At 41.0% G+C, this 12,608-nt stretch overlaps 1 protein-coding gene across 14 annotated transcripts in view; it reads left to right on the forward strand.

Moving 5' to 3' along the window:
• LOC140514419 (TP53-binding protein 1-like) overlaps positions 1 to 10,882 on the forward strand; it is a 125,748-nt gene extending 114,866 nt beyond the window's left edge. For 9 of the 14 annotated variants that reach the window (XR_011970599.1, XM_072624760.1, XM_072624755.1 and 6 more), the window contains 5 exons: positions 508 to 723; positions 3,960 to 4,054; positions 4,457 to 4,656; positions 9,924 to 10,069; positions 10,525 to 10,882. Coding sequence is in view for 8 of the 14 variants with exons in the window: in XM_072624760.1 (XP_072480861.1) it covers positions 508 to 723; positions 3,960 to 4,054; positions 4,457 to 4,656; positions 9,924 to 10,069; positions 10,525 to 10,712 (845 nt within the window). In the remaining 6 variants the exon portion in view is untranslated. Of the gene's footprint in view, positions 1 to 507; positions 724 to 3,537; positions 3,614 to 3,959; positions 4,055 to 4,456; positions 4,657 to 9,923 lie in introns of all 14 variants that reach the window. The other 5 variants (XR_011970601.1, XR_011970602.1, XR_011970600.1 and 2 more) reach the window with 3 other exon arrangements.
• The last annotated feature ends 1,726 nt before the right edge of the window (positions 10,883 to 12,608 follow it).

Genomic DNA, 12,608 nt, shown 5'->3' on the forward strand with positions numbered 1-12,608 from the left:
ATCAAACAAATCTGGATGTGTCATAAACCCTTAGCTAACAGGTTCACCTCCTTCCCAGGTACTGGAAACAGTAACAGAACAGACACTGACCAGGGGGGAGTTCTAATGACCATGAGTCCTCTCCTAGCTAGTCCCGTAAACGTTTGGTTTGGATGTGTAAAAATTCTAATTATTTTTGTGTATTGAAAGATTTTTCATTTTATGCATATCACCGTGTCATTGATTTTATTATGATTTTTATTTAAGTTAAAAAAATAAAATTTTCATTTATGTTTACTCTACATAGTTGTTTTTGTTTTTTCCTCGTGTAACATAGTTGTCATCTCAGAAGTAAACAAAATAGAGTGGAATGTTGTATACTACTTTGTACTCAGGCAGGTAGGATTCATTTAATTTAACGAACATTTATATGTGCCTACTGTGTGTAGAATGCTATATTCTTAGGTTCCTTGGCTCTGGTACAACGTGAGAGTTCTCTGTAATAATGTTGTTTTTGTTCTTAACCAGGTACCGTGGGAGTAGGAGAATTTGTGAGTCCATGCGAAGGTGGAGACAATGCTGGAGAGCCATTAGCTTTGGAAGACCAGAGGGGACCGTTACCCCACAACAAGACTTTGTTTCTGGGCTATGCTTTTCTCCTCACCATGGCCACAGCCAACGATAAGCTAGCCAACCGATCTAAATTGCCAGATGGTCCTACTGGGAGCAGTGAGGAAGAGGAGGGTGAGACCACTGTCCTCATTTCCCATGGAAATTTGTGGGTTTCTGACATAGCTTCCCATTTCCCTCATATTTATTCTAGTTGCTCCACTTGTTTAGTAAGCCTGTGCTTGGTGCCCTTTGTCACGTAGAGAAGCTCTAAAACAAGTGGAAATCGACCCTGAACTAAGGACGGAGGAAAGCAAACACGCCTCCTCTAAGTAGCCGACGTCTTTCCTATCCAAGTTTTAAGGAAAAGGCTGTAGCAGAACTGGTGGGAGGGGGAGAAAGGCAACTGGCTTTCAGGGGACTTTGGAAGGGGGGGTATGTGGCGATAGCAGGTCTTCTGTCAAGGACTGTCAACAAGCAATTTCTAGACATTTTTCATCCATTTGACTGCAAACTAAACGTACAATTATGTTAATAACATCATGGGGAGTTATGAGAAAGACTTGTTCTCTGCCTTCAGAAAGTCTTGAGTCTTAAGACTCTTAAGAGGGAAAAAAGGAAAGTATGAATTTAAATAAGAATGGCTGACAAAAACACATCAATCTACCCATTATGGCTAAGGCTCAGACTTTTCTCTAATGTGATATTTGAACACTAGCTACGGATTTCTGGCTGACATTAAGTCTTGGAAGAGCAAACTGTATTTGGCGGTAGTATCACCCTTAGTGATCAGCAGCCATAGTAGCTCTTCAGGGTTGTGTCTCTAACCCCAGTTAATGAACAAGCTATTTATTTTTGCTGAATTTTTAACATTAGCCAAACCTCCCTGTACAATGTTAATATTAGTTGAATGTTAGCCAAAATTTGGATTTTCTGATAAGTGCCAAGTATTCAGAGAAATGGGAAAAATGTAAAGGAGGGCAGGATTTGCAGGAGACATCTTGGAAGGCTACAGGGAATCACTTTAGCAGAAAAGAGAAGCAATTGTGCTTCATTTTTTGTTACTGGTGGTGTGTTTTATAACTTGGAGAATGAATAGGGGCATGGAAGGGACAGGAAGTGGATGAGCTTTTCCCACTAAAGAGAATTGAGGTGTAATAGAAAGGCTTCCTCTTGAACTCATTGGAATCCAAAAATATATAGCTTGTTAACTGGCTTCTAAGCTGATTATATATTTGGATTTGATTGTATAGGTAATTTGTGTTCTGAAAAGGGGACATTGATATTTGGGGCCTCATTTTTCTTTACCTTCCTAATGTTGCCAGATCTTGTTCTCATTCATATTCTTTCTCCTTTCTTGCTTCTCTTTCTCCCAGCCTTCTGCTTCTCACCCTTAAGAATTTTGATGATAAAAATCCCCATTTCATCGTCCTCATTTTCATGCACTATAATCATGTAACAGCATTGATTCCCAAGTAACTGGACTCTGAGAAGGGAAGGAGCATGAGGTCATCCTGGGGATTTATATGGGATGACGGGTTAAAGTGGTTGGTTCTAGGACTGTTAAGAATCCATTCAGTTTTTGGTTCTGTCCCATCAGGTAGGGAAAATTGTATCTCCAAATACAGACGTTGAATCCGTAGTAACTGGGATAAATTAGAGAATATATAAGACAATACAGTTGGAGGTTAAAACCTAAATAGGCACAAAACTAGCAGTCCTATAACAAAAAACAATTGAAATGAAATTACTAATGTACTAGAAGGTGAATGTGACTCATCATCACGGACTATTAAGTCAACATAATGACGCTGCATTGTATTCTTGTGGTGTCGGGTCAGACCTTTGTAGATGTCCAGTTTTGGTATTTATTTTAAGAGAGATATAGAGTAGCTAAAGTCTGCCCAAAAGAGGAATAATTAGAGGAAGAGCAAGCAGAAACTTGGTGGAAAACATCAATAGGTTGAGGCATTAGATGTAAATGACTGGCTCAGGAGTTCATTGAGTGTGTGAGGTGGTACCGGAAGCAGGGACCTGCAGCTCTGATTTTCTCCTGGAGTGCTGTTTTATATTTGACCTAGAATAGTGGACTGGAGGATATCTCCCAGGTTCAGTTTTTAGCTCTCCTGTTTATTAGTTGTGTGACCTTAGGCAAGTAGCTTAACATTTGTGCCTTCCTTTCTTCTCTAAGACGAAGCTAACATTTCACTGTGCACCTCACAATAGTTGCTGTGGGGAAGGTACTTTATAAACTTAAAGGTATTATATATAAATATGAGCTAATATTATAGAGTAAGGTGATTATTTCTGGAAATTTTTGATGGGGAGGGTGGAGGGTTGAAATAGAAAACCATGCACTGGATTGGGTTTTGTTTTTGTTTTTTTTAACATTAAAACAAATTAATCTGAATCCAGTCGGCTAGAAGCCTTAACCAGAATTTTCTCTCTCATTTGTAATTTCTATATTCCATTTACATTGGAGAGGAGTAAGTGACCCAAAAGAAAAAAAAATTGATTGAGGATTTGTTTAAAAACAACACCCCTAAAGCTTTCAGGATAGAACCTGGTATCAGTGACTGCCACCTTCTACAGCAACTTTAAGATTATATGGTAATCATTAATATTCAGATTTCATCTAAATATAATATCTGATTTATCAAACAACAGGTTTTCTTTTATTATCCTCTACTAAGGCGTTGGCTAATAATACATTCTAGAAAAATTTTTCAACAAAAATTGAGACAGTTTTTCCGGATAATCCATAAATTACATTGGGATGTCTCCCTTTTTGTCCTCCAGCACTCCTGTACTGCTCCCCCTGCCCGGCCTCTGCCTCCAGCGTTTTGGGCACATTAAGTGTTAGTGTGGGTGGGGGGAAAGTGTGAATGAGGGGGATGTGTGAAGGTCTATGTAAAGAGAGTACTCATCAGTTGTTCTTCATCTCCACAGAGGACAGAACTAGAGGAAATGGGCTAGTTTGCAGCAGGAGAGATTTAGGTTAGACATAAGGAAGAACTTCCTGATGGTAAGGGTTATTAAACATTGGAACAGACTATCCTGGGAAGTTGGGGGATTTCAATCCCTGTAAGCAGCCATGGTCTAGATGCAGTCCTGACTGGGAAGATTCTCGATATTCTTTCCACCTTTATTGTCCTATCTCCATTCCTCAACTGTCCCACCACCCTTTCTTCTGGCAGCCTTTTCCACCTTTCAAGAACTCTTTTGATCCATGGGGAGACCCTTGAACTGGCTTTGGAGACAGCTGGGGAGTGGGAGAATGGGTAGTAGGAAGCCAAGTATAAAATAGGAGATCACAAATGAGAAGTTTCTGGCAATAACTGGATTTTACTGGTTCTTCTCACTTGATGTAGAATTTTTGGAAGCTCCCCCTTACAACAAGCAGTATACAGAGTCCCAGCTTCGAGCAGGAGCTGGCTACATTCTTGAAGACTTCAATGAAGCCCAGGTGAGCATTTCCTCTTTTGTAGCTACATGAAGTTGCTGTACATCAGATGCTGGGGTAAGTAGGGCATAAAGTTGAGGCTTAGCATGGGGAGAATACTGTTGCTAGGAACAGAAAAGATGGGGATTGGAATTGGAAAGAAATTTGCACTTCACATTTCTGATTTTTGGCCTGTAGACTGGCATTATTTGCGAATTTCTGCAGGGGCATTAGGGCATTCTGGAGGTTTGGTGAGTTGCATTAAAGGGAAATAAGAAGCTTTTTTGGCACCTGGACGGGCTAAGGCACATGGTACTGTCTGGAGGGCTTCGTCTCAGTTCCCCTCTCAATTTGTTGGGAATACCTTTCAGGGATCATCTTAGAACAAAATCACTGAGTGTATCTGCTGAATTTCTTCCTTCTCAGTGTAATGTGGCCTATCAGTGTCTTCTGATTGCGGATCAGCACTGTCGGACCCGCAAGTACTTCTTGTGCCTTGCCAGTGGGATCCCTTGTGTGTCTCATGTCTGGGTCCACGACAGCTGCCATGCCAACCAGCTCCAGAACTATCGAAATTACTTGCTGCCAGCTGGGTACAGTCTTCAGGAACAGAGGATCCTGGAATGGTAAGGATTCTGAAGTCCATTTTGAATTCAGTAGCATTGTAGCAAATGTGCAAGTGAGAACCTGGGCAGGGCAGTACTGTGTGCAGTGATAAGCTTTGGGTGAGAAAGGCTTCTCACCCAGTAAGCATTTATTAAGTGCATATTATGTGCGGGGTGTTGTGCTAAGTACTAGGGATAAAAAAGACAATCCCAGCCCTCTAGGACCTTACAGTCTAATGGGAGAGATGCAGATAGTTATGTACAAGTAAGTTGAATATAGAATAAACAGGAAATAATTAAAAGAAGGAAGGCACTAGAATTAAGAGGGGTTGGGAAAGTCTTTCTGTAGAAAATGAGATTTTAAAAACAAGCAGAATTTTATATTTATATTTTATATTTGATCCTGGAGGCAATAGGGAGCCATTGGAGTGTATTGAGTAGTGGAGGGTTGACATCGTCAGACCTGCACTTCAAGAAAATGATTTTGGTGGCTGGAGGGTGGACAGGAGCAGGAAGAGATCTGAAGCAGGTGAGCCTGTACCAGGGTGTGGCCTGTCTGAGGAGAGAAGGGGACATATTTGAGAGATGTTGCAAAGGTAAAATCAACAGGCCTTGGCCACAGATTGGATATGGGAATGAGAGATAGTAAAGAGTCCAGAACAACTCCTACATTATGAGCCCGAGGGACTAAGAGGATGGTGTTACATTTGACAGAAATAGGGAAATGGGGTGGGGGAGAATGTTTAGGGGGAGAGATGAGTGATTTTTAGATGTGTTTAGTTTGAGATGTCTGAAAAGAAGTTGGAAATGAGAGACTGAACATCAGGAGAAGTTGGGACAGGTAAATTTGAAAATCAACACAGAGAAGAGAATTAAATTCATGGGAACTATGAGATTACCAAGTGAAGTAGGATAGAGGGAGAAAGGAACAGGGCTCAGGACACAACCCTGTGTGACACCTGTAATTAGAGGGCATGAACACTGAAACCGAGCTGTCTAATAAGTAGGAGAACCAGGAGACAGTAACGTCTAAAAGACCTGGAGAGAAGAAAGTATCAAAGGCTCTGGTTTGGTCGAAGGGAATGAGGACTGAGAAAGCCCGTTGGTTTTGGCAATTAAGAGATCGTTGGTGACTTTGGAGAGAGCAATTTCAGTAGATTGATGAAGCTGGAAGCCAGGTTGCAAGGCGTTAAGAAGAGAGTGAGAGGAGAGAAAGGCGCTTGTTACAGATGGCTTTTTCAGGTTTAGTCTTACAGGGCAGAAGAGATACAGGATGATTTAAGGGATGGAAGGATCAAGTGCTGTTTTTTTCAGGATGGAGGAGATACGTTGTCTATGTTTCTCTAGGCAGTAGAAAGGAAACGAGGAGGCAATGAAATATGAAAAATAAGTTATAAAGAGAGGATTCTGGGAAGATAGTCATGTAGGTTAGAAAACTTTCAGCTCTCCACATTTTCTCCACAAAAGAAAGACCTTGCTTAAGAGCAGCAGAAATAAAGGGGTAAAGCAGTTGTTGCCTAACACAGTTTGAGAAGATTCCAGGAAAGACCCAAACTCCAGGGGCCTGAGTTTCTATCTGAATGAAGTGCGGACACCTCCAAGCCAATCCCACAGAGTGAACAAACAAGCCCTGGGGCAGCTAGGTTGATAGGCAGCCCCAGCTTCAGAAACTTTCATCTCCAGAACAGTGTTGGGGAGATGAGGTGGGAGGTGGGGGTGTCTGAAAGCTGAATAGAAGATTGAAGGACTTTCCACTGCCAAGGGACACCAAGCACAGCTGTGCTGACCAGATGTGTCCCAGACTGGCTGCAGGGAGGAGGAGCTAGCACACACCTAGTGACTGCAGTTGCAAGGAGCAGGGACCCTGTTGGCTGTGGGCACTTGCAGGACAGCAGAATACCTGGCTTCAGTTCCAGGGCAGAAATGACAGCTGTAGTTTGCAGCCACCCGAGGAACCAGAGGGAGCAAAATCATGTGTGGCTTAGGAGTGGAGAGAAGAGCTCTAGGTTGGGTCCCATGTAACAGTAGGAAAGATCCGAGGCTTGGGGCAGCATTCCCTGTACCTTGGGACTAGAACGTGATTGCACTGACAGCTGCTAACAATAAAATAAAACAATCAATAAATGAATGAAATAAGTAAAGAAAGGAGAAAGAACCCAACCACAGATGATTACAATGGGGATAGAGAAGATCTGGGTTACTATTGAGAAGAAGATAATGGAGCTAAAAAAGCCACTCCTATTTTAATGAGAAACGTCAAATGGCCCCAAAAAGAGTTCTTGGAAGAACTTAAAAAGGACTTTAAAAATCAAGAGAGATCAAGGAAAAATTAGAAAAAAGAAAAAAAAATCAAGAAAATTAGGAAAAGAAAACCAACCAACTGGAAGTGGAGAATCAAAAACTTAAGGAAGAAAATAATTCCTTGAAAATTAGAATTGGGCAAGGGGAAGCTAATGATGTTCTAGAACACCACGAAATCATCAGACAAGATCAAAAGAATGAAAAAATAGAAGAGAAAGTGAAATATCTCATCAGAAAAACAACTGATCTGGAGAACAGATCAAGGAGAGAAATATAAGAATAGTCAGACCCTGAAAACTACACTGAAGAAAGGAATCTTTATACAGTACTCTAAGAAATTATCAAGGAAAAATTGTCCTGAAGTTCTAGAACAAGAAGGTAAAGTTGAAATAGAAGAATTGCACTGATCATCCCCTGAAAGAGAGCTCAGGACGTAAACTTAGAGGAGCATCATGGCCAAGCTTCGGAGCTCCCAGGTTAAGGAGGAAATCGTGGAAGCAACAAGAAAAAAACAACCCAGATATCGTGGACCTACAATAAGGATGACGCAAGATCAGACAGCTGCTGTGTCCTGTAGCGGGAAAGAGCTGGGGTAATAAGCAAGGGTAATTTATCCAACAAAGTGAAGTACAGTCCTGCATGGGGAAGAAAATGGACAATAAAGGAACTGAAAAGGGGAAATATAATACATAACATCCAAGCAAACGAGGGCTCGGTTATCTAATACAGATGGGGCATGAAAGGAAAAACTTGTACAGAAGAAGCTAGTGGGGAGGCGTGCTGCAACCTTACTCTCCTCAGAAGTGGATTAGAGAGGGAAACACATGTAGGTAGGTATGTATAAAAGTCTTCTAAATTCAGGAGGGGAGAGGATAAGGGGAGAGGATAAAGGAAGGACTTCAGAGGGTTGGGTAGGTTAAGGAATAAGAGGGCAAGGTAGCAGGGAGAAGTAAAGCGGAGGACTGGGGGAGGGGATAGAATAAATAGGGTGGGAATAGGGAGGAAAATGCACAACAGATCATTGTAGCTTAGACTGTGAATGGGGCAAATTTACCCACAGAATGGAAACGGATAGCAGATTAAAAATTTTAATTAAAGAGTTTGTTGCTTTCAGGAAACAAAAATGAGAGATGAACACAGATAAAATAAAGGACAGGGGTAGACGTTCGTATGTAAAAAAGAGCAGGGATGGTAATCATGATCGAAGACACAGCTTAAAGTTAAATAGGTTTAATCAAAAGTAAAAGATAGAAAAGCGACACTGTGTCGATGATGTTATTCAACATTGTCTTGGACCATTTAAAACACCTAGACACATTCCTGCCAGAACAGACACAGGAAGTGTATGAACATGACCCTGAAACACTTGACTCAGATCTAAATAATTGAAGTAATGTTTATTTATTGATCATGGGTAGGCAAAGCCAATATAAATTTTTAAATGACAGTTTTACCTAACTAATCTATTCAGCGTCTTCCCAATTAAATTACTAAAAAATTATTTTACTGAGTTAGAAACAACAACAAAGGTCATTTCTAAGAACAAAAGGTCAGAAACTTCAAAGAAACCAGGAAAAAATATGTCAAGGAAGATTCAGCAGCATCAAGACTTAGACTGTATTATAATGTGAGAGCATTGTTGTAAACAAGGATAATTTCAATTATTTTTAATGAAAACTTTCTTACACAGATAAAACATATGCAGTGAAGAATAGAAGGAATGCAGAAAAGTGGGAAAATAGTTTCCTAGACAGTCTCTCAAATAGGATGTGATTGGGTTGGAATTTTTCCGTGGTGTAGGAAATGATGAGCTGGTTGTTGTAGAAAAACATGGAGACTTTCATCTATGAAGGAAGATGCTATCTACCTTCAGAGAACAGATGATGGGAGGAAGTAAGCATAGTATGTCTTAGATATTTTTGCTTAAGTGTATATGGATATATTTGTAGATATCTATGTATATGTCCTCAGATCCATACTTCATTGTAGCCTCCTCTAGGGTGGGAGGAAAGGGAGGGGCAAAATAAAGTAAAAAGGACAAAACCAACAAAGAAGCAAAGCTGGGCAACTTTGAAAACAACGTGTAGTGTTTATCTTATAGGTTTTCTTGAAATGGAAATGTATTTTTATATTGAATCCTTTTACGGTCTACTGTATACAGGGCAGGTTTTCTTTTCTTTTCTCACTTTGTATTTAAATTTAAAATAAAAAATTCGCAAAAAGAAATGTTACAAAATAGGAATGACAAATGGGGCAGTCTTTTGGAGGGAATGGGATGGAATGGGATCTCTTGAACAAGTGTAGAGATCAGCCTTGTTAAGCCCCACTTCTTCGTGTGGGATAGGAGTGAAGGACATACAGTAACAGAAGGTATCTGAGTGTGAGGAAGGAGAAGACGTACCTTACGGTGAATGACCTCAGTTTTTTCCCATAAAATACAAGGAGGCAAGGATCTCATCTGCCTTTGTTCAGCAGCACTTGTGCCAGGAACGATCCAAGGCTGAGGCTTGGCAGCTTACAATCAGTGATAGGATAAGGGGCCTAGGGACTCAAGAAAGGATTGTGTAGAGCTAAACTGGTTCACCAATGGGATCCAAGAGAATTAGTCCTGAAGTTAAAGGTTTTTGAAATGTGTACAAGGATTTGCATAATTTAGAGCATTTAAAAATGTTTCTGACCTCTGGGAGGATAGGTTCGGGAGTGACCCTGAACCAGAGGACCAGTTAGACTTGAGATAATCAGAGCAGTGGAGGGGGTAAGCCTACCAGGATCTCCACACTAAGGCCTAAAAAGAAGAGTTTTGAAGGCTTTATTTGCAGAAATTATGAATGTGCAAGAGCGTGCTCCTTCAGGAAGCCTGCTTTTCAAAACATCCAAATATAGGAGAACTCTCTATGTAGGGTTATTGATTCTCTTGTTTTCCCCCAAAGAAGATTAAGACCTGCGTTTGCTCTTTTCCATCTTTGATTCTGTTCCCTTTTTTGTAGGCACCCCCGTGAGAATCCTTTCCATAATCTGAAGGTCCTTTTAGTATCCGACCAGCAGCAAAATTTCCTGGAACTCTGGTCTGAGATCCTCATGACTGGGGGAGCAGCCTCAGTGAAGCAGCACCACTCAGTTGCCCAGAACAAAGGTATCTATTGAAAGGATGTTAGGAAGCCCCTGCTTCCCCAAGAAGTGCATTGTTCCTCTTGCCAACGGCAGGCTAGCTTTTATAATGACTGGGCCTTGTGGTCAAAGTTCCTGTCCTGACAGGTAGATCTTGCTCGTGTTCTACTGAGAGAAGACAAGCAACTTGAAGAGGTGAGGTGAGCCACCATGACACCAGCACAGGGCTGTTCTTAGTTTCCGCTTGGTTCCAGTGATGTATTTGCCAAACCTTTTCCCAGACACAACCATTCTCTGGGTTCAGGGACGCTCACTATGGTATCCTTCTACTGAAACGTCCTAATTCAAATAGGTATTTGATGGACGGAACAGGTGTCTAGTTTGGGCAAAGTGGAATGGGCTGGCTAGAGGGCACGTCCTTCCTCATAACAGAGGGCTGTGATGTATTTCTTTCCATTTGTTTTCTGCTCGTTCTTTCAGATGTTGCTTTGGGGGTATTTGACGTTGTGGTGACAGACCCCTCGTGCCCTTCCTCAGTGCTGAAGTGTGCAGAAGCGTTACAGCTGCCCGTGGTGTCACAAGAGTGGGTGATCCAGTGCCTCATTGCTGGGGAGAGAGTTGGATTCAAGCAGCATCCGAAATATAAACATGATTATGTCGCTGACTGAAGATGCTCGGCCCCATCAATTTCATTCCCTGCTATTGTGAAGACTGTGTTTTAACCAGGTTTTAAATGTGTCTTGTGTGTAACCGGACTTCATGCATGGATCATTGTATATAGTTTTCTTTGCTGAACTTTTATGATAAAATAAATGTTGAATCTCTTTGGTTGTAGTAACTGATTCTTTATCCTTTGTTTTTTTCTGAGTTTCTTTTGGAAGGAAGGAATAGGAGAAAAGAACATTACCTGTATGGCAGAGGTGCTTGAACCACTTGTTTTTAGTATTTTGAGAAATGTATTTCAATATAATTGGTTTCCTTTGTAATCCTATGTATTTCATGAATGTGAAAACAGTTCTTAGGAGTGGATCTACAGATTTCACCAGACTGCCAGAGGGGGTCCATGTCAGGAAAATGATCAAGAACTCCCAACTGTACGACTTTTAAGCAGAAGAGAGTCCTCATCACCTTTTGGAAGAGGAGCATCTGGCCTTGCAGATAAGGGGGATGAGGGGCTTTCAGATTTGCTATTTGGTATTTAGTAGGCTTAGTGGTGACCATTTTTGTTTTTTCTAGTTAATTTTGTACCAAGACATTCCAAAGATAAGTGGAGAATATTCTTTGCCTTAAAATATTTCTTTCCAGTGAGTATATGACTGGTAAGTTACATATACTTTCTCAAATATGAAATTACTAAACTTAGGGATGCTAAGATCCCACTGAACTTTGAAGGGCTTTCCTTTGAAGTATGGTAAGCTGTCCTGTGGAGCTAGCTAGCGGAGAGTCTAGGATTGGGCTGGGACCGGGTCAAAAGCTCTGAAGTCCTATAAAATGAAGTAGCTGCCTGAACACTTAGAAATTTTCAAAACTCCAAAAAGGCATACATTTAATTACTGTAACCATGGCCCTTACTACCAAAACCAGTTAAGGTAGTCCCTTTGAGGTCTGTGGTAGAAGGAGAGACCACCTCCATCCATCTTTTTTAGGAGATACCTGAATATCTCCCCTTTCCTCCTGCTTTCTAAGAGACATCAATGGGAAAATCCCTGCTCAGTGACTGATTGCCTTGAAGAGTGAGGGGATATTAGACTAGTTTTAATCTGCTACACAGAGAAGCCAGTACCGTGGTGAGGGTTTAATAAATACTTATTTTGATGGTGTTACGACACTCCTGATGACCTAGGTTGAAGCCCTGTCTCTGCCACACAGACTATTTCCACTTAACTCCTTGGCGCTCTGGGTACCTCTAAGGCATGAGTTGCAGACTGGCTGCAGAGCTGCATTGATGGAGGGAGGGGAGTCTCCCATACCTCTGAAATACCACCCATCACCCCCCAGAAAAAAACAAAAAAACAACTGCTAATTGCTTCTGCTTTCGTAGTGCTAATATAGTTGGGTGTGGAATTTGTGACTTAAACTACTAATGCCCTTTTATAGCTGAAATTTCACATGGGGTCTTTATTCTATTTCCCTCCCCCCCGCCCCCAGCTTCTGTACATCTTAATTCTCTGACAGACACAGCCACTTAATCATTAAGTTGAAGCTGAGATAGTTGGAAGTTGTTTGATTTTTTGATTCATGGATTAAGATCTTTTAGCTTCTTCAAAGACAGTGGAAAAACTGTGAATAAGGAAGAACAGCTATCAAGTCAATAGAAAGTTTACCTGTTGCCCTTCTTGCTAATGACATCTAGAAATCTAATGTGCAAAAACGATCCTCTTTCCAAATGTGTGCCATAAGCAGATCTGACTTTCCGGTCATATTATAATGATTGTTCAGAATGTATTTCTAATAGAAGTACACGTTCAGTCACGGTCACTTGACTATTAACTAAGTCATGCTTTACCACCAAACTCATAGAAGGAGGATTAATAAACTCTTCTACAAGGCCAGAAAAAAATTCG

This window comes from Notamacropus eugenii, chromosome 7 (assembly GCF_028372415.1).
Source record: "Notamacropus eugenii isolate mMacEug1 chromosome 7, mMacEug1.pri_v2, whole genome shotgun sequence".
NCBI classification, from domain to species: Eukaryota; Metazoa; Chordata; class Mammalia; order Diprotodontia; family Macropodidae; genus Notamacropus; species Notamacropus eugenii.